Source organism: Rhipicephalus sanguineus, chromosome 11 (assembly GCF_013339695.2).
Source record: "Rhipicephalus sanguineus isolate Rsan-2018 chromosome 11, BIME_Rsan_1.4, whole genome shotgun sequence".
NCBI lineage: Eukaryota > Metazoa > Arthropoda > Arachnida > Ixodida > Ixodidae > Rhipicephalus > Rhipicephalus sanguineus.
Window position 1 is genome coordinate 120,328,062 of NC_051186.1, and position 25,959 is coordinate 120,354,020.

At 50.4% G+C, this 25,959-nt stretch overlaps 1 protein-coding gene across 1 annotated transcript in view; it reads right to left on the reverse strand.

The window, feature by feature from the left end:
* LOC119375345 (tRNA (adenine(58)-N(1))-methyltransferase catalytic subunit TRMT61A) overlaps nt 1–25,959 on the reverse strand; it is a 57,423-nt gene that overhangs the window by 2,490 nt on the left and 28,974 nt on the right. The window contains exon 3 of the mRNA XM_049411245.1: nt 3,120–3,316. Coding sequence (XP_049267202.1) covers nt 3,120–3,316 — 197 coding nt within the window. The remainder of the gene's footprint in view (nt 1–3,119; nt 3,317–25,959) is intronic.

Consider the following 25,959-nt stretch of genomic DNA (forward strand, 5'->3'; position numbering starts at 1 on the left):
GTGTTTCAGCATGCACTAGCATCACTATTTAATGAGAGATGTTCACTCATCCCACTGCTACTGTTAGAATGGGTGAGCTACTTGTGCATCTACTCTATAAAGGCAAGCCACACCACAACCGTTGTCATGTCGCACAGCCTTCAATACGGGAGGCACTGGGTTCGATTCTCTGCGCCATCAGGCACGCAACATGTTTTTCTAACGGGTAGAGACCGGCCTTGTGCTCGTGGGTGTGGATAGTCATTTTGAGAAGGTGACCTCTCTTTCCAAGCTCTTCTCTCTTTCCACTTCAACTGCCCCTGCTTTCGGGTGGCACTTAGAAACGCCTATTACCTCTGTTTTGGAATGAGCGACGAACCGATATGCAACACATATGGGTCTCAATCAACTATTGAAAATCTGGTCTACACTTGGCCTCGATACGACATCCAGCGCACCTCTGTACAGACTAGACTATATCGACTGGGTTTTATTTCCATAAACGAGAATTCTTGCAGAATGGACCCAACTACCACTGGCGGAGAAGGTTCTTCGTGCACTAATGCTGTTTTCGAGGACCACCTGGCTCGGGAACCTACTGTAGTCCTGCTTGAGTGCAGCGTTAACTAGCTCCTTCTTCTTCTTTGTTTTGTTTTTTATTGTGATGGCGATTATATGGAAACTCTCGGCGGGATTTTGGCGCCGCCGTCACATTTAGTATACATTCAAACTCCATAACATCGCCCCGCACGTCGTATGTTCTACGTGCCAGTGAAAGCTCGCGAGCGCTACAGACGAACGCGGCTGAAACACAGACGCATGGAGCCGGTCATCTGCATCGCGCGAACAACGCATGCGATAACATCACCCCGCACGCGAGAGCTGCCGTAAATCGCTCCTCAAGCAGAGAAGAAACACCCCGGCTGTCTTTTGTCTCGCGAAATGCGCATGGCGATAGCAGCCGGAGGAGGGCGGGGGGACGAGGGGCTGCGCGTCTCCGCGAGGAAATGCGTACTTCTGCACGTGCTGAGCGCCCACCTATTACTTGGCGTTGAAGCAATCACACCATGAAAGCCACATCGCTCGCTGGAGCGGCCGTATTCCCTTAGTTTCGTAATGTCAGATCGGGTCGCAAAAGAATGAGGTGCTAGCCTTGCTTCGTATAAAATACCAATTTGTTGCTATTGCATTCGTTGCTTCGCCCTAGTGGCGGAACCAATTTTTTTTTTTTCGATTCCACATTTCCTCACTACCCAGGCAAGGTAGTTCAACTGGACATCGCCACCTGCTTGAACCACACATCTTTCCCCTTCTCGTTTTCGCTCTATATGTTTATGTTTACCCAAACAGACGCAAGAATTCTTTAGAGAGGGTGGTGCGTTATTTCTAAACACCGAGCATGACACCAAGTTTTCCATGGCGTACACTGTAAATCGCTTTGTGATACACAGCCCTGTGTCACGCAGACGTAGCTTGCAGTGCCTTGATGCACATATCCAAAGATCGGTTTCTGTGTGCATCAACGATGCAACTGATACTTTTTCCGTGCCATGTCGGTATCCTGAATAAGGCAAGTGCGCTTCAGTAACACTAGGAACAGATAGGGCTCCGTGTTTTCGGATAAGTCCGAAAAAATCCGATTAAAAACTCGCCGGTAAAATCTTTGACAATTCGGATTTATCCGATAAACTCGGATTTCAACTGCCAATACGACCGTTAAAATTGTAAGGATTTCCCTGTGGCTTTGTGCTACAAGCGAGTGGTCATCAATTCCCCATTCTTAACCCTTCCGAAACCTTGTGGGATTCCGCAGAACCATTTTGCAACCATATGTTCCGTTCTTTATCGAAATGTCATGTTCTAAGCGGTCATTGATACACCGACCGGTTTGGCCGATATTAGCTTTACCGTATGTCAAGGGTGTCTCGTAGACCGCATCCATACCGCACATTTAACAAACGGCTTGTCGCGCACGGGGCGATAGGTGTCAACGTACTTAAGGCGCATAAAATATACTATAGTAAGGCTCCCGGCCGGCAGGGGCGCGAGACATCTTGATATGCATGTGCGGTCCCCTGGCGGCACTGACCGTGGCACGCCAGACATGGAATGTACGGACCTTGCGTCCTTGCTTCTACTACGGATAAGCTTTAAGGTTGCAATACGCACAAACGTAGATGATTCGCATTCAAGTATTTGTGTTTGTGTGCACATGTATTTGTGCCTTCACACCTTCCAGACATATCTAAAATACGCTTCGTGTGTTTTCATGTTTTCTTGTTCGGATATTATTTCATGTAAGATACTGAAGTATTGAGGATAGCGAAAAATTAGACTCCAAGTTTCAGAGAATTTGGTATCTACAAAAAAATAAGCTTCAAAAAAAGCCACAGTTCAAATAAAATGATAAACACCGAAAAACACCCTCAAAATTTCAACAGAAATAAACTCCGAAAACACGGAGCCCGAGCGATAGACCAAGCTTGACATTCATTCAGCACAGCACCTCTCGCAAAATTATTCCAGCCTCAGGTGGTTCAAAGAATATTAATACAGGAACAGAGCTGCACACCCTCACAGCTACAAGTGTACCGTTTCTCGGCGCCACCTCAGAATTGCCGTAGTATAAAATAGGCTAGAATAGGCGCTACAAAAATGAATGATGCAGTGTTTAGAAAGTGCAAGAAGCTCAAACTTGCGCCGTACTTGTCTTTTACTTTCTTGCCTTGTGCGGTACTACCAAAAATCTGCTTACAGTCATAGCACACCTATCTGCCCTTCCAGAAGGTACCTATCTTATTCATCAAATTTAAATCAATCACATTTTCAAGTGGTTCCTTATACCACTTCAACCGTAACATATCGTTGTATACAACTTAAGAAGTCCGGAGAGTCCCCGCCCCGATGACCGAAGCGCAGCACCCGATCGCTTCCGCGACAAAAGAAATAGACCCGCTCATGCACTCGACAATGTTCTGCGAAGGCGGGGTCACCGGCCGCCCCGCTTGTGACGTCAGTCTGTAGTGTGCGCCCATTGGTGGAGGTTTGTGTGCATCTGCCTTTGAAGAGCAATGGACGCGAACTTCTGAAGTTGCATCCGACCAAAGTAACCAACACGAACGACATGCATGCGCACGTACCTCTTCTTTCTTCGGTGCCTGTCCTCCGGATGGCGCCCTGCACGTATCCCGGATGTCGGCCATGACCACTTGCTTCACCTCGTAAGGCCGCTCGAGACACTCTAACGTGACCACGTCCACGAAGCCACGGGCACGCAGCGCCTCACACGTGCGTTGCACTTGTTCCACGCACGGCGAGAACGAGCAGAGCCGACCCCCTGCGGGAGACAAACGTGGAAAGCGTTGTTAGTTCAACTAAGTTTAACAGCACGAAAGAAGGAAGAAAACAAAAGGGAGAAGGCGGCGAGGTTGACCAGAAACTTGTCCGGTTCGCTACCCTATGCTGGAGATAGGAGAGAAGTAAGAAAATAAATCAGCAAGAAATTGAAGGACGCTTTGTAAGTTCTAAAGTGTGTTCAGCAAAAGCCTGTGGCCATTCGACTCCGCCGCTGGACGCCGCCGCCGCGTTGCACAACACGCCACTGTTGCTAAGCGCCGTTGCGCCATCACGTGATTGCTGAGAGAGTGTGAGGGGGAGAGGCCACAGGGCAGGGCACGGACGGACGGACGGACACCGCGAGTATGACATTACAGGCATTCGCCTTAATAATTGCGCTGACGTGTATGTGTCGGGAGTGACTAAGGCTTTTCTGCGCCAGCCACAGGGTAATCGAATTGTACTAGTGTGGTAAATGCGGCATGCGCTACAATGCGTAAAGCTTACTGAAAAAATATGTTCCACCTAAAAAAACATCACGTCAATCAGGCACCAGAGCATCATCCCCTAAAATTAACATCGGGTGAGATGGTATGCGTAAATTGTACAAAACGCGGAAGTGTTTTTGTCTATGTGTTTCGACATGCGGACACACAATTAAAATGCGTCTTACTGTTAATGATTCATGACACTTATCGCATGTTGGCTGTTCCTGCACTGTTAATAAGTATTTGTAAGCCTAATTGAAGTTGGTAATTTGCATGACTATGATGGGTCCAAGCAATAAATACCTATGAATGCTCATATAACTTCAAGAGGTCAGATGGCCAAGGCAGTTTAATGCGGTAAAGTATTCTCTCAAACCACTAAGTGTGTTAATGTCACGGTAACATGTTACTTCCGCGAAAGGAAAATGAAGCCACAGAGGTGGTAGGTAAAGTGAGCTCGTTTGCACGCTGCTTTATTTTTTTTTCATGGACAGGTGCAGCTAAGTGGCAGCACAGAATGACCTCATGATTTGTGGACGTCCACTGCATGCAGGCACTGCGGAATCAGGGCGTCGATGAAACATATATAAAAAAAAAGCCGGCAGATCCCACGCATTGTGGGAATCGATGTAATGCGAGGCAGCCAGCAATGAGCTGCATACATCGTCTTGTATGTCGTTTAGCAAAATGCGTGTCATGGTTTTCATGTTAACTCCTATTATTTATGTTCGTCGCACAGTAACGTCGCGCAATACCAACTTCGGGGTAGATCAAGCTAGCGAAACGGCCGCCAACGCACCATAAGCCTGGCACGTGTCATGCTGTACATGACATGCGTGTCATGATTTTCATGTTAACTTGTGTTTTTATGTTCGTCACACAGTCACGTCGCAAGATATAAATTTCGGAGTATATCGAGCTAGCAAAACGGCCGCCAACGCACCATGAGCCTGGCACGTGTCATGCTGTACATGACATGCGTGTCATGATTTTCATTTTAACTCGTGTTTTTATGTTTGTCACACAGTCACGTCGCAAGATATCAATTTCGGAGTATATCGAGCTAGCGAAACGGCCGCCAGCGCACCATGAGCGTGGTACGTGTCATGCTGTACATGACATGCGTGTCATGATTTTCATGTTAACTCGTGTTTTTATGTTCGTCACACAGTCACGTCGCAAGATACCAATTTCGGTGTATATCGAGCTAGCGAAACGGCCGCCAGCGCACCATGAGCGTGGCACGTGTCATGCTGTGCATGACATGCGTGTCATGATTTTCATTTTAACTCGTGTTTTTATGTTCGTCACACAGTCACGTCGCAAGATACCAATTTCGGAGTATATCGAGCTAGCGAAACGGCCGCCAGCGCACCATGAGCGTGGCACGTGTCATGCTGTACATGACATTCGTGTCATGATTTTAACTCGTGTTTTTATGTTCGTCACACAGTCACGTCGCAAGATACCAATTTCGGTGTATATCGAGCTAGCGAAACGGCCGCCAGCGCACCATGAGCGTGGCACGTGTCATGCTGTACATGACATGCGTGTCATGATTTTCATGTTAACTCGTGTTTTTATGTTCGTCACACAGTCACGTCGCAAGATACCAATTTCGGTGTATATCGAGCTAGCGAAACGGCCGCCAGCGCACCATGAGCGTGGCACGTGTCATGCTGTACATGACATGCGTGTCATGATTTTCATTTTAACTCGTGTTTTTATGTTTGTCACACAGTCACGTCGCAAAATACCTGACAAACAACATTACGGAGAAGCAGCTCATGGGATCCGGACCGGACCGCAAGATACCAATTTCGGAGTATATCGAGCTAGCGAAACGGCCGCCAGCGCACCATGAGCGTGGTACGTGTCATGCTGTACATGACATGCGTGTCATGACTTCCATGTTAACTCGTGTTTTTATGTGCGTCACACAGTCACGTCGCAATATACCAATCGCGGTGTATATCGAGCTAGCGAAACGGCAGCCAGCGCACCATGAGCGTGGCACGTGTCATGCTGACATGACATGCGTGTCATGATTTTCATTTTAACTCGTGTTTTTACGTTCGTCACACAGTAACGTCGCGCAATACCATTTTCGGGGTAGATCAAGCTAGCGAAACGGCCGCCAGCGCCCCATGAGCGTGGCACGTAAGTCATGCTGTACATGACATGCGTGTCATGATTTTCGTGTTAACTCGTGTTATTTATATTCGTCACAGTCACGTCGCGCAGTACCAATTTCGGGGTAGATCAAGCTAGCGAAACGACCGCCAGCGGCCCATGAGCGCGGCACGTAAGTCATGCTGTACATGACATGCGTGTCATGATTTTCGCGTTAACTCGTGTTATTTATGTTCGTCACACAGTCACGTCGCGCAATACCAATTTCGGGGTAGATCAAGCTAGCGAAACGGCTGCCAGCGCACCATGAGCGTGGCATGTAAATCAGGCTGTACATGACATGCGTGTCATGATTTTAATGTTATGACGTGTCATTTATGTTCGTCCTACAGTCATGTTACACCATACCAACTTTGGTGTACATTCGATTAACCAAGCGACCAGGAGAGCACAAAGTCGTAGGCGGCTAGATAGATAGATAGATAGATAGATAGATAGATAGATAGATAGATAGATAGATAGATAGATAGATAGATAGATAGATAGATAGATAGATAGATAGATAGATAGATAGATAGATAGACAGATAGAGGTAGGTAGGTAGGTAGGTAGTAGGTGGGTGGGTGGGTGGGTGGGTGGGTGGGTGGGTGGGTAGGTAGGTAGGTAGGTAGGTAGGTAGGTAGGTAGGTAGGTAGGTAGGTAGGTAGGTAGGTAGGTAGGTAGGTAGGTAGGTAGATAGGTAGATAGGTAGATAGATAGATAGATAGATAGATAGATAGATAGATAGATAGATAGATATGCTCAAAGTCGCAGAAGTTCGCTAATAAATGCTTCGCATTTAAAAATTCGGCAGATCCCACGTACCGTGGGAACCGATGTTACGCGAAGCATGCGCGCGATGGTGACTGTGGCGTAAATGTAATTTTTCACATTGAGCGAAATGTTACGGAATGATGTTAAAGAAATGTGGAAGTCGCATACGCACACTCATATGTTGAAGAGTCGCAGATGTATTATATAACCAGTTGTTTACATGCAGTTGCGCAACGATGCCAACAGCAGAATAAGTGTTACCAACACCAGACGCGGTAAGCTGATGTGTAGTGCTTATATGCTTCGATACTGGATAGCGCGAATCCTAACAAGAGAAAGAAGGAACACAGATGCACAGGACAGGCGTTACTCGCAACTAAGCTTCATGCAGCAAAGTTTCCCTAGATATATACAGAGCCGAGTGGCGCGCGCAGGTGCACTACACGTACGTTACGGTGACAGTTGCAGTTGTTACAGTTCTTATACTTGTGCGTTATGACGGAGAACGCACGCGTGTTTCACGAGCCCGTGTGCATCTGAGAAAGGGGTTCTTGACAGTTCTTGAACAAGATCATCATCACCATGATCAGTGAGCACCAGCAGCTGGACCAGACTTGTTAATCGGATCCGTTCGTGATCGCGGCTACGAGGGGTCTAAGTGCAGTGAAGTCCGAGGTATAGTACAGCTGGTGGAAATCTTGGATGCATCTTACGATAAAATGATCTATGATGCCTCTTGTCGTGGATGTAGCAGCGAGGTTTTTTGATGCCCTGTCCACACCCAAGCCGTCTTTCACGCAGTAGAAAAACCAGGCGTTGTTGGGTCTTGATAAATCAATGTTGAAGTCACCGGTAATGATGAGAGGCCTGGTTCTCTCAGCAGATTTATTGTAGGAAGCATCGATCCCGGTTTTTGCATAATCCACGTGGTCCACGTTGCGGACCACGAGGACGAGTGGATAGTAGTTGAGCGTCTTTCAGGGGTGTTCTGTCATCAGCTTCCTCGCTTTCCTTGCGTGAGCCGCGGTGGTCTAGCGGTTACCGTGCGCGGCTGCTGACTGGAAGGTCGCGGGTTCGATCCCGGCCGTGGCCGGTCGAATTTCGATGGAGGCAAAATGCTAGATGCCCGTGTACTGTGCGATCTCGGTATACGTTAAGGAATACCAGATGGTAAAAAATTCCGGAGCCCACCGCTACGGCGTCTCTCATAATCATATCATGGTGTTGGGGCATAAAACAACGACAAATATTATTATTATCAATTTCCTTGCCTGTCAATCTGTTTGTCTTCGCGGTTACTGTGTTGGTTGAGAGACTGTATCACCTGTGGCACATACCCGCATGACATGAACTTTGGAGTGCGGGTATGTGCCACACGTGACTGAGAGAATGGGTTTCATGACGTACGTGACAGGTATTTTGCGTTATTCATGTCATGACCAGTGAATCGTGTTCGTCATACAGTGATCCCCTGCTGTGCCGATTTTGGTATATTACAAGTTATGGAGACGACCAGGAGAACGCCCAGACGTAGGCGGCTAGATAGATAGATAGATAGATAGATACGTAGATAGAAACGGCCAAAGTGCCTGAGGTTCGCTAAGAAATGCTTCGCATTTAAAATGCTGGAAGAAACCTACAGCGGCTCCACAGCCACAATCGACCCCTATAAAGAAAAATTCGGCACATCCCACTTACCGTGGGAATCCATGTTATGCGAAGCATGCGGCGGGAAGGTGACTGCGGCGTAATTTTTTACGTTGAGCGAAACGTTACGAAATGACGCTAAAGATATGTGCAAACGGTATATGCACACACATATGTTGAAGAGTCGCACATGTGTTATTAACCAGTTGTTTACAGTTGCGCAACGATGCCAACAGCAACATGGGTATTAACAACACCAGACGCGGTAAGCTGATATGCAGTGCTTATACTTGTCCGTTATGATGGAGAACGCACGCACGTTTCACGAACCCGTGTGCATCTGTGGAGGGGGTTCTTGACTGTTGTCAGGCAGATGGCGGCGAGCGGAATGTCTTTGTTATTGTGATTGATGTGCGCAACGCAGACCTCGCCGATTCCACTGCTTGTCTGTGTGTGTTCTGTGTCTGGCGGCTGGCGAAGTGGGATGCAGCCTACGTTGAAGTTGCACATCACCGTGTTCTTATATGTGCACACGGCTCCGCACCTGCAATGAAGCCGCTTGCTGTGGACGACACAGTGGGCTCTTCGCTCCAGGTTTCAGAAAGTGCTAACACGCCAGTTTCTGTGAGCAGAGCGTCTTTTTCGAGGTCGTGCACGTGCGCGTGCACAGACTGTACGTTGAGAGCGGCGAGCGTGAGGTGATTGTTGTGATTGTGGCATCGAATGAAGGTGGTAGCCCAGTCCAAGACAATGTCTAGAGGTTTTTTTGCTAGCCGGGTAATGTTTTCGACAGACTGACTGTCGATTGAGCCGGAGACATATCGGAACCTGAAGACACCTTTTGCGTTGGTGAGGTACAGGTCGTCGAGGCTTGTAGCCCTGGAAAGTGCTACGTACAACTTCAGTGGTTGGCGCTTATCGTATCCGTAGACAACCTGGGCGTATGTGGCCCTTCGTGACTTATATATAGTTATGGCGCTTGCTTGCGCAAGGGGAAACTGTGTCCTCTTACACGAGATATTTTAGGGGCGAAGCTCCTTATGCCGTGGGTCTGTCCATCCTCCGTTTGTTTGTAGCGTTGTAGTAGCCACCTCTAGTTCATGAGAAGCGCGCGTTCTGGCATGCAGTAGAAGAAGAAGACGACGTTGACGAGTGAGACTCTCGTTGCGTATTCGCCTGTGTGGCATTCTTTCTTCTTTACTACGTCTCGTATTTCAACGACACCCGAAGACAACATTTCAGAAGTAACGCGCCATGAGGCTCCCTCTTGGCACGCTTTCTCTTTAGCTCGGAGTCGCCAGGTGGAAGACAAGGCTGCGGAACGGAGGGCACGGAAGGCTGCGGTAGCGCGCGCTCGCAGACAGAATCGTGAGGTGAGAGCCCGCGATGCCGAAGCTGCACGTCGACGCCGCGAAGCAAATTCCGCCGTTCGAGCCCGCGAGGCCGAAGCTGCTCGACAAGCTGCACGACTGCGGCGAGAAGACCCCGCCGTTCGAGCCCGCGAGGCCGAAGCTGCTCGACAAGCTGCACGGCTACGGCGCGAGGACCCCGCCGTTCGAGACCGCGAGGCCGAAGCTGCTCGACAAGCTGTACGGCTGCGGCGCGAAGACCCCGCCGTTCGAGCCCGCGAAGCCGAAGCTGCACGGCTGCGGCGCGAATCGGATCTTCAAAATGTGAAGGACCGTGAAGCGGCGAGAAAGCGCGCGTACCGGCAGGCAGAGCCCGAGGCTGTGCGAGCACGTGGAGTGGCTGCAAAACGCATCAGGCGGACTCTGCCCGAAGGCGCCGACGCGCGCTTCCAGCGGGAGTTCCTTGATAAATGTTTCGGCCATAGTTGCGGTGTGTGCGACAGACTGCGGTTCTCAAACAATCTAGTCACAATATCTTCCATCAAGAAGGACCACGCTCGCGCCAATGCCATCGCCGTGCTGCAGCGCGAGTTCCGCTTCGCCCCACTCATCATCATTCACCCCGTGGATATGGTGTGATTTTTCTGACGTATATCGTCATTGTGGTCGTTCGCATTAAAACGGGCACCCACTTCAATTGCACTGAGGGGTGTGCGGTAGTGATGTGCTTCGTTCTCACTGTGACGACAACGCCTACCGTGAACGTTGAAAATTCAAGCTACAGTCGCACGAGGTTGCCGTGTTCGTCACGCTAGATGTACCACAAGGTGCCCATGTTTCCATTAACGAGGCCGTCGCTTTCGTCGATGTTGGCCGTGATCATGTACGGCTTGCCGATGCTCAGGCAAATTGAGGCAGGCAGGCCACCCGTGTAGCTTGCGTTCATCTTGACCACCTTAGTCAGGGCATCCCTGTGTACCTGCTCGTTCTCATAGGCGGTTATGTTATCGCATGCGGGATGACATAACACGTTGTCCGCAGCGTCCAGGCAACGTGCGTTTCAGCGGTCGACGTTCGCATTACTATTTATGCCGTCAGGGAACTTAGCGGCGGCTTCTTCGCGTGTCACAAAGCGGCTCTCAATCAATCTGACGTCATACTCGGTCAGCATGAGGCCATCGCCCAGCTTCATAAGAAATGAAGAGAACACTGCGTCATTCTGGCGGCACACGTGGACGAGTGAGCGTCTTCCAGCTCAGCTCCCTGACTTGCCTTGCGTTTCAATGTGTATGTTCACGGTCACCTGTGGCACATACCCTCATAACATGAACTGTGGTATGCGGGTATGTGCCACACGTGACTGATGGAAAGGGTTTCATGACGTACGCGACAGGCGTTTTGCGTTATTCGTGTCATGACCAGTGAATCGTGTTCGTCATACACTGATCCCCTGGCATGCCAATTTTGGCATCCCAGACGTAGGCGGCTGATAGATAGATACGTAGATAGAGGTTCGCTAAGAAATGCTTCGCATTTAAAAGCGGCAAAATTACAATAAAGAATAGTGTAAGGCCGGGAGACACGATCTCTCCAATGCTATTCATCGCGTGCTTACAGGGGGTTTTCAGGGCCCTAGATTGGGAAAAGTTAGGGATACGAGTTAATGGAGAGTACCTTAGTAACCTGCGATTCGCTGATGACATTGTATTAATGGGTAACTCCGGGGACGAATTGCAACTCATAATTATTGAATTGGACAAGGAAAGCAGAACAGTAGGTCTGAAAATTAATATGCAGAAGTAATGTGCAACAGTCCCGGAAGAGAACAGCGCTTTGCGATAGATAGCGAGGCACTGGAATTTGTAAAGGAAAACGTCTACTAAGGACAGGTAGTAACCGCGAAGCCAAACCATGAGACTGAAGCAACTAGAAGAATAAGGATAGCATGGAACACATTCGGCAGGCATTCTCAAATCATGAATGGCAGTTTACCACTGTCACTCAAGAGGAAGGTATAGGCCTTGACAGCTCGTATGTTGGCGCTGCGGCGCTTCGACAATCAGCGCCGCTAGTAGCGGCCGCGAACGTGATCGCGTCGTAACAAGTTTCGGGCGCTCTTTCCTGCCGCTGCAACTCCGCTCTATGAGAACAGAGCACTGACATTGCGGAAGAATTAAGCAGCGCGCGTTATTGTGTGAATTCTGCAGTACTGAACACGTAGAACGATATTTAAAATAAAAGCAGTCTTCTTCACGGCAATGACCTTTACGCCGGCAACCACGTTTACGGCGTTATGGCGGAAACTGTCTGCAAATGGCGCCCTCCGATGTCGTTGGCGTGTGTGTTGCTCAGATGAAGAGCGTCGACTACGATCCGCCTTCAGCTAGGTTGTCAAAGTTAAATCAAGATCTTGTATTACTTACATTCAATTAAAAGTACTCTTTTCATCTCTTACGCGAAGAGATTCCTTTGACTTTTGCATCCGTTTTCCTATTCAACAGGCGTCTGTTGATAGTTCGTGTTCGAGATAAAAGTAATTGTGTTTTAGATAAAAGTGAAAGTAAGTTAAAAGTAATTTCGTTCCGTTCCTCTCGCTTTTCACATTCACTCGTTCTGTCGTTCCGTTTTCTACACATTTTCCCCAGTTGTCGAACCAATTATACACTGTGGGAGCCAGCTGCACATGCAAGGCTGGGTGCCGAGAATGGTGCAAGCACGCCGCCGCCTTGGCTAAGTTTGTCAACAAGTGCGAACGCACATCCTTCTCAGACCTGTGATGCGCCTAGCTCTGGCCATTGCGGCGTCCTGTTCTATAGATACGAAGATCTTTTGCGCTTCGTCGCAGGGTCACGCCATCGCATTTCCCATAGTAAGCAAGAAAAAATGTCGGAACATATGGGCAGAGTGCCGGGCTATCGAGCTTATCTCTTGGTCTAAGAAGTGGGCACTGCATATGCGGGTTCGATGTCTCACAAGCTGCCAAGAGCCTCCATTGGGGCTAAAAAAAGGCAGAGTTTATGACCACGACAAACAAATATGCGCAATAGCAGTAGAGAAAGCGCTAAAAAATGAAGAGCGTCTGTTTATCTCGCACGTCGAACCGCCCTTATCGAACGCTGTCATCGCTCGTTCTCGTGAGCCTTTAACGCAAATCCATAGAACTTTATTTTTTGGCAGCTTGCCGGCAGCGTTTCTACAGCTCTTATGACAGCCATACACGCAACGATACATAGTTCCACTCCTGTTTGACAGCAAATTTGCTTCGTCCCTTCGAGCTACTATTGTTCCGCCCGTACGCACCCGTTCTCAGCCACGACTGATTAGTAGAGCGCCGCGCCGCGAGCGGCGCCACTTGTTCGTTCAAAACTGCAGCGCACTAGGCCTATTTAACAGCTGCATCATACCGGTACTTACTTACGGAGCAGAAACCTGGAGGCTTACAAAGAGGGTTCAACCTAAACTGAGGGAGGAGGAGGATACAACTTTATTGACGCCATGAAATGGGTCAGGTGAGGGGGGGATGGGAGCAGGGAAAAGGCAGCCGATGGGCCCTCGTACCGCTTTAGGTGGCCGAAAGTCCTTGCGCTTCGGCGACCCATATGGCCCAGCACACTATCCGGAGTTGGTCGTCCGGTCGTGAGCTGCGCAAAGCAGCCTCCCATCGCTCCTGTCTCTCAGCCCCCTCAAAGGGGGGATTTGGCTTGTTTAGGCAATGGCGATACATGTGATTAAAGTCGGCTCGCGGACTCGAGCAGAGACGACATTGGGTGTAGGCGTCACGCTGATGAATTTGGGAATTGATGAAGTGCGATATTAAAGTGCCCGTTTGGAGTCGGCGCCAAACGATTTGCTCAGCCTGGGACAGCGATTTATGGGCTGGGGGTAGATCATGCGGGAATTGCGGTAATGTAAAGTAATTTCATGATAGGTGAGTAGGAATTCCCGCGCGCAGCGAAAGGAAGGCAGACCGTCCACTGCCCGATTGACGAGAGCTCGGGCTTGCTCATGGGCGGCTGTATTCCCGGGATGTCCGCAATGCGCTGGAACCCACAAAATAGTGATTATTCGTTTAGGAGGTGGAACGAATTGTAGGATACGGTAGGCATGTGCATGAATTCCACGCATAGCAAAGTTACGAATGGCCGTTTTTGAGTCTGAGAATATGGACTCCGCCTGGGTGTGAGCCACGCCGCGAGCAATGGAAAGGAAAATGATAGGCGTAACCTTAAGGGACGAGAAGAGAGCAGAGCGGATGAGGGAACAAACGGGTGTGGAGGACATCTTAGTCGAAATGAAGAAGAAGAAGAAATTGACATGGGCAGGGCACGTAGCGCGTAGCCGACATAAAGCAAACGCGCGAGGAGAGACAGAAAGTTAGGTGGGCAGATGAGATTAAGAAGTTTGCGGGTATAGCGTGGCCTCAGGAAGCACAGGACTGGGTTGATTGGTGGTACATGGGAGAGGCCTTTGCCTTGCACTGGGCGTAGTCAGGCTGCTAGTGATGATGATGGCCGCATTTGAATATTATATTTTGAATATTTAGTTTTCCTCACACACCTTCTATGTTCTCATGGAATTCTTCGCAGAACACCTGGCATGTATGTAATACGTATGTGTCAGTGTGTGTGTGTGTGTGTGTGTGTGTGTGTGTGTGTGTGTGTGTGTGTGTGTGTGCGTGCGTGCGTGCGTGCGTGCGTGCGTGTGTGTGTGTGTGGTTTTAACTTAGTTTCGGCAACCCATGGGTAACACACTTCAGCATAACATACCGAGATGCAATGGTAAGGAATGTTCCAGACGAAAGTTTACTTCCAGTTCCACCTCATTCGTTTTCTAATGAAAGCTCGATGTTCGGCCCACCGAAACCCGGTAGTTTTGCAAAAAAAAAATATGATATACACTTTCTCGCAACGTTATTTTTTCACGCCTGGTTTTCCCGCACGTAGTGAAATTCAACTCTCCTTCGTGGATGCAAAAATTTTCCCGTTCGAAATATTTTTGAGAAAATAGTGGCTAAGTAATGCTCGTACAATTGTTTTGACATATTTTTGAGAAAAGTAGCCAATTACCGAGCGCCATGGTTGAGCGAATTACTTGTAGTAACGTTCGATTCGCACGTCCCCTTAAGTTGACTTCCCCGCATTGCCGCTCTTGCGTTTGCTGCAATCCTGCATCCTCTGATGACACTAGACAGTCATAGTAAAGCGTTATCGTGATAGCGGGGGTTAAGGGGATAGCGTTACCATGCCGCAAACGTTGGTTGCGGAAAGCGCGTTTTAGTTTAGCGGGATAGCGTTTACGTGCCCAAGCCGGGACAGTGGCGCCACCTAGCGAAGGGTGAATGCGTTAAAAAGTGAAAAGAACAAAACCGAGAATGCTCGCCTGTATCCCCGCACGCAGCAATATTACTACTTTCTTTAGTAACAATAAAAGTAAATAAATATGAACCAAGTGCCAAAAGCGAAAATTTTCATGTTGCAGACTTGTTTACACCGATCTTCTAGTTAGGCCTAGGGACGTTCGAAATGGGAAATGATCTCAAAAACTACGCTAAGTTACCCGTAATACCCTGTCGTCGAAGCGACCTGAAGGCAAGCGAAGCCATTTCGCACAATCGTTTGCTACGAAAGAGGTGGATCCGTCCACATCAACGCTAAATTCAGTTCGAAGCGGGCGTCCAAAACCGCCGCCATGTTTTACGTACACTACGTTAACCACGCAAATACGGTAACGCTAAATCTGAAAAATAGCGTGCGTACGGTAAACGCTACGGGTCGTTTAACGTACAGGGCATGCGCATTTCGATCCCGCTATTCCTCTAAGCCCGCTATTGGAAGTGGGCGCGGCATTGCCCCCCCCCCCCTCTGAAAAAGCATCGTCCCGATGCTTGTGAAAGAACATAGAAGAGAGAAGAAAAAAAAAACAAGTGCATACACAAATAAATTACAATAACAAAGGGAAAAGAATAGAGTCCCCAGGCTCGCTAACGCGCAAAAAACGGCTTAAGGCGCACGACATGGACGACTTCAGGTCGCGCACGGCGCCGCTGAGAGTTCGTAATGCCGTCAGGGACAACCTCATAGTCGAGTGCGCCGAGGCGTCGAAGTACCCTGTACGGTCCGAAGTATCTTCGAAGAAGCTTCTCACTAAGTCCTCGTCGGCGTATTGGCGTCCATACCCATACACGGTCACCGGGTTGGTAGTCCATGTGGCGTCGTCGAAGGTTGTAGCGGCGGCTGTCAGTCGTCTGCTGGTTCTTGATCCGTAGGCGGGCAAGCTGTCGTGCTTCTTCGGCGCGCTGTAGGTAGGTGGTCACGTCGATGTTTTCCTCGTCGGTCACGTTTGGTAGCATGGCATCGAGCGTCGTTGCTGGGCTCCGTCCGTAGACCAATTTGTATGGCGTCATCTGCGTCGTTTCCTGTACGGCCGTGTTGTACGCGAAGGTCACGTACGGAAGGATGGCGTCCCACGTCTTGTGTTCGACGTCGACGTACATGGCCAGCATGTCGGCGATGGTCTTATTTAGACGCTCGGTGAGGCCGTTGGTCTGTGGGTGGTACGCGGTGGTGCGGCGGTGGCTTGTGTGGATGTATTCCAAGATCGCCTGAGTCAGGTCAGCCGTGAACGCCGTACCTCTGTCGGTGATGAGAACCTCTGGGGCGCCGTGTCGAAGGACGATATTCTCAACGAAGAACTTGGCTACCTCAGCGGCACTGCCTTTGGGCAGGGCTTTTGTTTCGGCGTAGCGGGTGAGGTAGTCGGTAGCCACGACGATCCATTTATTTCCGCAAGTCGACGTTGGGAACGGCCCCAAGAGGTCCATCCCGATCTGCTGGAATGGTCGCCGAGGAGGCTCGATCGGCTGAAGGAAGCCTGCTGGTCTTGTGGGCGGTGTCTTCCGTCGCTGACAGTCTCGGCACGTTCTTACGTAGCGAGTGACGTTGGCGGCAAGGAGCGGCCAGTAGTACTTTTCTTGTACTCGTGCGAGCGTTCGGGAAAGTCCGAGGTGTCCAGCCGTTGGGTCGTCGTGCAGGGCATGCAAAATTTCTGGTCGCAGTCCCGAAGGTACAACGATAAGGTAGCTGGCTCGGGCCGGAGTGAAGTTCTTCTTTACGAGGACGCTGTTTTTCAAGGAAAATGATGCCAATCCTCGCCTGAATACTTTTGGGACAACGATGGTCCTGCCCTCCAGGTATTCCGCTGGACCCTTCAGCTCCAGGTCGGCTCGCTGTCGTTCGGCGAAGTCTTCGGTACTTATGGCTCCCAAGAAGTTGTCATCATCCTGTTCGTCGGGCGTTGGTGGGTCGACGGGGGCCCGAGACAAGCAGTCGGCGTCGGAGTGTTTCGTTCCAAACTTGTACACGACAGTAATGTCAAATTCTTGAAGTCTTAGGCTCCACCGTGCGAGGCGACCTGAAGGGTCCTTCAAGTTAGCTTGCCAACACAAGGCGTGATGGTCGCTCACAACTTTGAAGGGCCTGCCGTAGAGGTAGGGGCGAAACTTTGACGTAGCCCAGATGATGGCGAGGCACTCCTTTTCTGTTGTGGAATAGTTGACCTCTGCTTTAGACAGCGACCGGCTAGCATAACTGATAACCCTTTCCAGTCCGCCCGTCCGCTGCACAAGGACGGCGCCGAGTCCTATGCTGCTTGCATCGGTGTGAATCTCCGTATCGGCGTATTCGTCGAAATGCGCAAGTATCGGAGGTGTCTGCAGGCGTCGTTTCAGTTCATGAAATGCTTCGACTTGCGCTGTTTGCCACCTGAATTCGACGTCGGTCTTCGTGAGCTGCGTTAGTGGCTCGGCGATCCGTGAAAAGTCTTTGACAAAGCGTCTGTAATAGGCGCACAAGCCGAGAAATCGGCGCACGGCCTTCTTGTTGGTGGGTGGCGGGAAAGCGGCGATGGCAGCTGTTTTCTGCGGGTCTGGGAGCACTCCAGTCTTGCTGATCACGTGACCCAAAAACAAGAGCTCCTCGTACGCGAAGCGGCACTTTTCTGGCTTCAGGGTGAGCCCGGAGTTCTTGATTGCTTGAAGTACGGATTGAAGTCGCTGGAGGTGTTCGTCGAAGTTCGAGGAATACACAACGCCGTCGTCCAAGTAAACAAGGCAAGTCTGCCACTTCAAGCCAGCTAATACAGTATCCATGACTCGTTGGAAAGTCGCAGGTGCCGAGCGAAGACCGAAAGGCATGACCTTGAACTCGAACAGGCCGTCCGGTGTTATAAAGGCGGTCTTTTCTCGGTCTCTCTCGTCGACTTCAATTTGCCAGTAGCCGGTCTTGAGGTCCATCGACGAAAAGTAATTCGCGTTGTGGAGTCGATCCAGGGTGTCGTCTATCCGTGGGAGAGGGTACACGTCCTTCTTTGTGATTTTGTTCAGGCGACGATAATCGACGCAGAAACGTAGGGTCCCATCCTTCTTCTTCACTAACACCACGGGAGACGCCCACGGGCTGTTGGACGGCTGGATGATGTCGTCGCGTAGCATTTCATCGACTTGTTTCTTAACGGCCTCCCGTTCCCGCGTCGAAACCCGGTAGGGACTCTGACGGAGTGGTCGAGCATTTTCTTCTGTTATGATGCGGTGCTTAGCAAGGGGCGTTTGTCGGACCCGCGATGACGACGAGAAACAGTCCCTGTATTCCTGCAGAAGGCGTCGAAGCTGTTGCTGTTGGCGAGCGGGAAGACGTCGAAGGGTGGCTCAGGGATCGTCGTCGTAGCTTCGTCAGAATCTGAAAAGGCAAACGCATCGCTGACGGCCAAGATTTCTTCGATGTATGCAATCGTCATGCCCCTGCTCAGGTGTCTGTATTCCTGGCTGAAGTTCGTTAGCATCACGCTTCCTTTTCCTTCATGCAACCGAGCAATGCCCCTTGCGACGCAAATGTCACGGTCTAGCAGCAAATGCTGATCGCTCTCGATGACACCTTCGATGTCTTCAGCTTTTTCGGTGCCGACGGAAATAATGACGCTGGAACGCGGCGGAATGGTCACATGCTCTTCTATCACATTCAGTGCATGGTTCCCTGGCGTCGCGCGGGGCGGGAGCGCTTTATCTGAGGTTAGTGTTATCGACTCGGACCTCAGGTCGATGACGGCGCCGTGTTCACTTAGGAAGTCCATTCCAAGTATTGCATCCCTGGAGCAGTTTTGTAGGATTACAAAGCTCGCAGGATAAGTCCGGTCATTGATGGTGACTCTCGCCGTGCAGACACCAATCGGCGTTATCAGATGGCCTCCAGCGGTGCGGATTTCGGGGCCTTCCCAAGCGGTCTTAACTTCAACTTCGTGGCGAAGGGCCCACTGATGACGCAATAGTCGGCTCCAGTATCGACGAGAGCGGTGACGTTGTGGCCGTCGATGAGAACGTCGAGGTCGCTAGTTCGTCGTCTTGCGTTGCGGTTGGGTCTCGGCGTCGGGTCACGGCTGCGTCGGTTTGTTCCGCTGCTTCCATGTTGCGTCGTCGGGTCTTCTTCGGTCCGCAAGATCTCGTCGTCAGGGGTCTGTCTGGTTCGGGTCGTGTTCTGAAGGTTTTGTCGCGACGTCGTCGTCGTCGGCGGAGGATCTTCGGTAGTTCGTCGTACAGCAACCGTACCTCCATCGGTTGCTGCCCTTAGTTTTCCGGATACGGGCTAGGGGACCGGCCCCGGTTTGGGCCAGTGTACGGCCGGCGGTGCGGTGACATGTAGGGGCCGGGCGACGGCGAGCGTGAAGGACGTCGTTCTTGCCACTGTTCCGGTTAGGTAGTCGTCGATGTCGCGAGGCCGTTCGCCTGGCTGTGGTCGCGGCGCGTTGATGGCGAATCCTCGTAGTCCCATCTGTCGGTACTGGCAGCGGCGGTACGTGTGGCCGGCCTCCCCGCAGTGGTAGCAGAGCGGGCGGTTGTCAGGGGCGCGCCAAACGTCGGTCTTCCTCGGGATGTAGTGCTGGCCGCCAGGTGGGCGGTAGGGCGTCGATGATTGCGGCGGTGTCTGGCGACGGAACTGCGTCGATGCGGTGTCTTGACGCGGGCGCGGCGGGGGAGCGTAGCGTCGGGCTGCAGCAGCGTAGCTCAAGGCTTGCGGCTGAGGCTGTGGCGGTTCAAGGGTGCCCAGCGATTGCTGGATTTCTTCTCGAACGACGTCTGCGATGGAGTCCACTTGAGGCTGGGGTGAGGGCAACAGCTTGCGAAGTTCCCCTCGTACGATCGCTCGGATTGTTTCGCGCAGGTCGTCGGAGCCGAGGCCATGAACAGCTGCGCTGTCTTGAAATGCGCGGCGATTGTACTGCCGGGTGCGCATCTCGAGCGTCTTCTCGATGGTCGTTGCTTCCGAAACGAATTCTTGAACTGTCGATGGGGGGTTCCGCATCAGCCCGGCGAAGAGCTCCTGTTTGACTCCTCGCATAAGTAAGCGGACCTTCTTGTCCTCGGGCATGACAGGGTCTGCATGACGGAACAGCCTTGTCATCTCTTCCGTGAAGAGCGCCACGTTTTCGTTCGGCATCTGCACGCGGGTCTCGAGCAGAGCCTCAGCACGCTCTTTCCTGACGACGCTCGTGAATGTCGCAAGGAACCTGGTGCGAAAGATATCCCACGTTGTCAGGCTTCGCTCTTGGTTCTCGAACCAGGTCCGAGCGGCGTCTTCCAAAGCGAAATAGACATGCCGTAGCTTGTCTTCGCTGGTCCAGGCATTAAAAACGGCGACTCGGTCGTAGGCTTCGAGACAGCTTTCCGGGTCTTCGAACGACGATCCGCGGAAGGTTGGCGGCTCCTTGGGCGTCCGGAGAAGGATCGGTGCGGGCGGCACAGCGTCTGTCATCGTCGCTGTTGTCGAGGTCAGGATCTTTGTTTGCCGGGTCTTTTCAGGTAGAGGCCCGTGCTCTGGCGGTAGACCTTGTTGCCTGCGGCTTGCTCGACGATCCGGGTTTTCCTTGCCGTCCTCCTCCTCGCGGCTTGGGCTTGGGTCAGCGCTTCGCGGGGGCGTCCGGATCATGGAAGAAGCAGCACCTCCACCAGATGTCACGTGGTCGTGACGTCGACGAAGATAGCAGTCGGCGTTTGCAGGATGAAACTGTTTATTTGGCCGAACTTGTGGCCGGAAAATGAGAACTAGAACTACAGCAATACACGCTGTACAATGATAGCGGCGAACAGGGCGTCGTCCGTCGATCAACTGACAAGCTTTCACGCGCGTCGGCTTTTATACAGGCGCTATCGAACTTTCCAGCAATATCGCTGGTGGCGGCGTAATCTCTAGACAAAGCTGGAACATTCGCGTGCGGGGCGCAATCTTAACAAACCGATCTACTACAATCGCGATGCTTCTAGAACACTACTTCGCGCACAGCGTCGAGCGTTGATAACCGTCCCTGCCGGTCAAACCCGAATACATCAAAACAAAACAAGAAGTGGGCGTGGCAATATGCGCAAGCAAAATTGGAAATTTACGGGGAGGGTGTTGAACCCCCACCCCCCTACGGTATACGCCCCTGTAGTATTTATTTTCTCAAAAGTCAATTACGAATTTTTTAGCCGGCTCGATGCTTTTGTCAAGGGAGTGAGCACGATCTCAGAAGCAGCGCGTCATTGAGTGTACTCTGCTGTGCGAGACCGCTGTTCTGATAAAAAAAAAAAACGCCAGGCCTGCGCGGAACACGCAGCAGTCACAGCGAAAGCTCGAAAAGCGGCCTTTCTGGAACCCGTTGTAGACTCCCTTGGGGAAACCAATACAAGTACACATGCAAGGTACCCACTATGCCCTAAGTCATCGTAATTTTTATGAAGTGGCGAAGCACCCACTATGCCATTTCTCCTCATTCTTCGAAGAATCTTTGTACATGCTACACATCTGTGAGGCTTTATGTGCACTTTGTGCTATGGCTGATGACGATGAAGAATTATGGCTGAGACCTTTGTAACGGGTTGGAAGCATTCAACGACCGACTCGTTGCGCAATTTGCATTGTGTGACGCCAGGTTGTTACTGTACTCTTTTGCCACGCTATATTACATATGTTAACACGATTCCTTGCCCGACATCACATCTGTACAGAGTATTTTTGCGAAGGAGTTACACGCGCCAAGCACTGTGGTGGAATACTCGACTGCCACGCAGAGGGCGCAGGTTAAATCCCATCCGATCCTAGAAATTTGTTTCTCATTTAATTTTTTTCTTATATCACGCGATAGCGGTCACGGAAACCGAGAGCGGCGGACAACTATGGCGCCAAAATCAGCTGTTGTGATCTCATAACAGCTTTCGCTGTAACGAGCTTCAGCGCTGACAATGCCCTCTCCACGCTGGCCTGCGTGACAGGCGCGCAAAAGGCCCCGCCACGGTGGTCTAGTGGTTATGCGCTCGACTGCTGACCCGAAGGTCGCGGGATCGAATCCCGGCCGCGATGGCTGCATTTTCGATAGAGGAGAAAATGTTTAAGGCCCGTGTATTTAGATTCATGCGCACGTCAAGGAACCCCAGGTGGTCGAAATTTTCGGAACCCTCCACTACGGCGTCCCTCATAATCATATCGTGGTTTTGGGACGTTAAACCCCAGATATTATTATTATTATTATTAGGCGCGCAAAAGTCCATTTGCTTTAATATAAACATCTCTGGTTGACACATTTTTCGATTTTCGCACAATTTCAACATATTGCTTTGGAATTCCTGCCTGAGGTACGCGCTAATACCGTACCCTGAGATATGCATAATTGCTCTCGTTGCATGACCTCAACTGTTCCAGATGGCCAAGTTTTCTCGTGAACCGAAAAACGATTGAAAAAATTTCGGTTTCACTCCGGAACGAAATAATAAAGTTTCGGTTACGTTGTTCGGGTCAAAAATATCGTTTTTTTTTTCGTTTTTCGTTTTTGGTTTTCGTTCCGTTCCGACACACTGGTGTTAGCACTTGCATCGTAAGATGAATCACGAATACGTTTTACAATGCGACGCTTCGCGAGAGACCGCCAAGGTCCTAATGAACGTCATACCTTTTGCATCTCGTGTACGGTGCACGTCGTGGAAACGTTGCTGCGTTTCCACGATACCGAAATTGAAGAAGACGTTGTCATTACCACAGCACTGCAGACGTCACTGAACCGTCTTATCGGTTACCAATTTGTGCGAGAATATTCAAACGCACTTCCTCGAAGTTGCTTATAAAGCGACGATGGGTAAACAAGTCACGAGTGCGGACTGGAAGGCACATCCTATCGGTCGACCAGGGTGCTTGCAACAAAGTAACAGAGACGACGACGAGGCAGGCAAGCGGCCCCATTCATCTCGCCAAGGCTCTGCTTGCTCTGGACGGCGCCGGGAAGCAATTAAAGCAGGCGGACAGAGTCTAGAAGACAACCCGGCCGAGCCGGATCTACCGCGGGAGCTGATAGAACGAAGCAACTATAAATGAGCCAAAAATATACAGGACAGTGCATGCATAAGGTATCGAGCCCACGAGTGATCGCCAGGTCAGAGCCTGCGTGCATTGCAGGTGAAGCTACAGCAGCGCAACCAAAAAAATACTAGAGTCTTTTAGCAAGTTACGGAAATGCGGCACGCAAATACGGTAAGGCAGTACGGTAGCGCTCCTCCTTTCCCGCTGGTTGTGCTTTGGCCGCTCAACGACCGGGAAAGGAGGAGCGGTACCGTACTGCTTTACCGTATTTGCGTACCGTATTTCCGTAACTCGCTAACACACTATTCTCGGCCAATGCGCTGTCTTTTAAAGGGACAATAAAGTCAAACAATGAATCGGTTTAGATCGATAAATTATACTCTGAGAACTCTAATGTCGTTAATTTCACCATCATAGGCTTCCTAATAGAGGCGAAAATCAGTGAAAGCTTCATTTTTAAATTTCGCGCCGAAATCTCTGCGCGTGACGTCACGGATTTCAAAGTATCGTATTTGGCGACATTGGCGCAACTAAACTTCCTGGAACTTGATATGTTAAATCTACGAGCCCCTCAGAGAATGTCTTCTCGGAGGTCCATAGACTGATTAGGAATTTTACTGATTGGGAACTATGTAGATCCTAGTCAAAATCTATGACGTCACAGCGTTTGGCGAAAGAATTCCAAGATGGCGTCGCCACCCGCATTTTCTTTTTGCGCGCTTTCTTGCTTACCAAGAGAGAGTCTTCTCGCAACAAGGGTGGCAATATTGGTATTGTGAAAGAGTAGTTTATTAATATGAAAAAAAAAATATCGTTCTTCTCTTTAGTGTCCCTTTTAAGGTAACTTGTTGTGACAACTGAAAATTTTACTTTGTCCGCAGACTTCTTACCGCTTACGTTTTTACGGGTTACCGGAGCAGTATACGTGATAACCACGCTTGTAACGAAACCTGACTACGCCGAACCTAACCAGAGATACACTAATGGCGAATTGCATTGAGAGAACAGGTGTACTCAAAAGCACGCTGAAAGTGCTCTCTTCAGAGCCGGCGTGTTTCAGTGGTCGAACAGGAGCAGGAGCACTGCCATCTAGTGGTAGAGCGAGAGCACTTCTACTGCGCCGAGAGCAGCCATGCAGGATCACTTAGAAGTGCTCTCGCCTGAAAGGCGGAGTAGGCAGAGTACGAAGAGAGTCGCGTAACCTTTAAGCATCACATTCTCCTCATTTGCTTTATTTTGCTTCAGCCAGCCAATGTGAGCCAACGAGCGCGGCGGCAGTGGCAGCAACCATGCGTAGTTTGACGCCGTATTATTTATACGAGTAGCGACGATGACGACTACGAAGCAACGCAGCAATATGTTTGCCGGATACGTCGTTAGACAAACGTACGTAATTGCAAATGAGGTTAATGGCGCACATGCGACCGACAGATTTTAGGCTTATTTTGCTGCTGTCCCGGAGAGAATGCCGCAGCGTCGAATGCTTTGACCACATTGTATATTCCTCCTAACTTGTTACCCTCTCACCTGCTCTCCATATGCGTGTCGCATTCCAATGGCAGATAAAGTGGCCATGCTCTCAGTGTTCTGCCCCCCACTCCTCTTTGCACGACGCCCCTACTCCAGTGCTTTCAATGGAATTCGCCATAAGTTAACATTGCAGTGACTTACACTATACTTAACGGGTGGTGTAAAGCACTGCCATTTAGATAATCATTAACTCCCAACACTTCCATATTATTCTGTTTTAACGAAAATTTTATTGCGATAGCAATTATACGGGCACTCTCGGTTGGTTTTTGCCGTCGCCGTCATGTCCCGTATATGTATATGTACGTAAGTATATATATACAGCTACCAAGAAAAATAATTCAGAATTTTTTTTCCGAAGCATGGATTCGAACATGCGACCCTTCGCTCCACTGCGCACGGCGTCAAACGACTCGGCTACGGAGAGTAAGTCTTTCAGCATAGTAACGGCGAGCTATTTATATACACCATTTAGCGCTGGCGGTACGCGGAGCTCGCAAGCGCTTCAGCGTGTTCTCTTAATTACCAGCGAGATGGCGCAAAGGGCGCGCTTTAAAGGTCGTCGCCCCACTCGTTGCGATGCGCGCGCGCACGCCTGCTACCTCTACCAGTTGTATTACGCCTTACAGGACGTGGTCGCGCCTATGCACGCGCTTATCTCGTGACGGGGGCAGTTTGTACGTCTTGTGCTGTCCCCGCAAAGTTGAAGTTACAGAGCGCACGAAGGTAAATTCGCTCGCTGCAGCGGCCGCGTTTGCTAGGAGCGCACTGCTCAAACACAAAATATACAACTGTGACAGTTATTAGTTCGCGCTCGTCCTTTGTATATCTGTGCGTTCGTTTCGTGCGTGCTTTTTGGTGTTTGAGCAGCGCGCTTCAAGTGCCGAGCTGTGACAGTTCTTAGTTTGCGCTCGTCTTGTCTGTGTTCTTTGCATGCATCCTTTGTGCTTGAGCAGCGCACTGGAAGTTTCGAGCTGCCTGCCGTTCTTCGCGTTGCATTCCAATTTCTTGCTATCACATTCATTGCTTCGCCGCAAGGCGAAGCTGTGGCTCTTTTTGCTTATGAATTGTAGTTGGACAAAACGCCACAAGATGTCGCTACAAGCTCTGCCACGTCGGCTGCTTGGCTTGGCATTTGCAGATCATGTGGTCCTAATGGCTGAGAACAGGGCAGAACTTCAGGCTCTCCTGCACATATGTGTTGCAGAGATGACAAAGCTGAGTCAACGCTTCAACGCCAACAAAACCAAGGTTGTGCCGTTTGCAGGGAACGTGGTCGATGCTCCAGACCTCAAGCTGGGAAGTGAGATC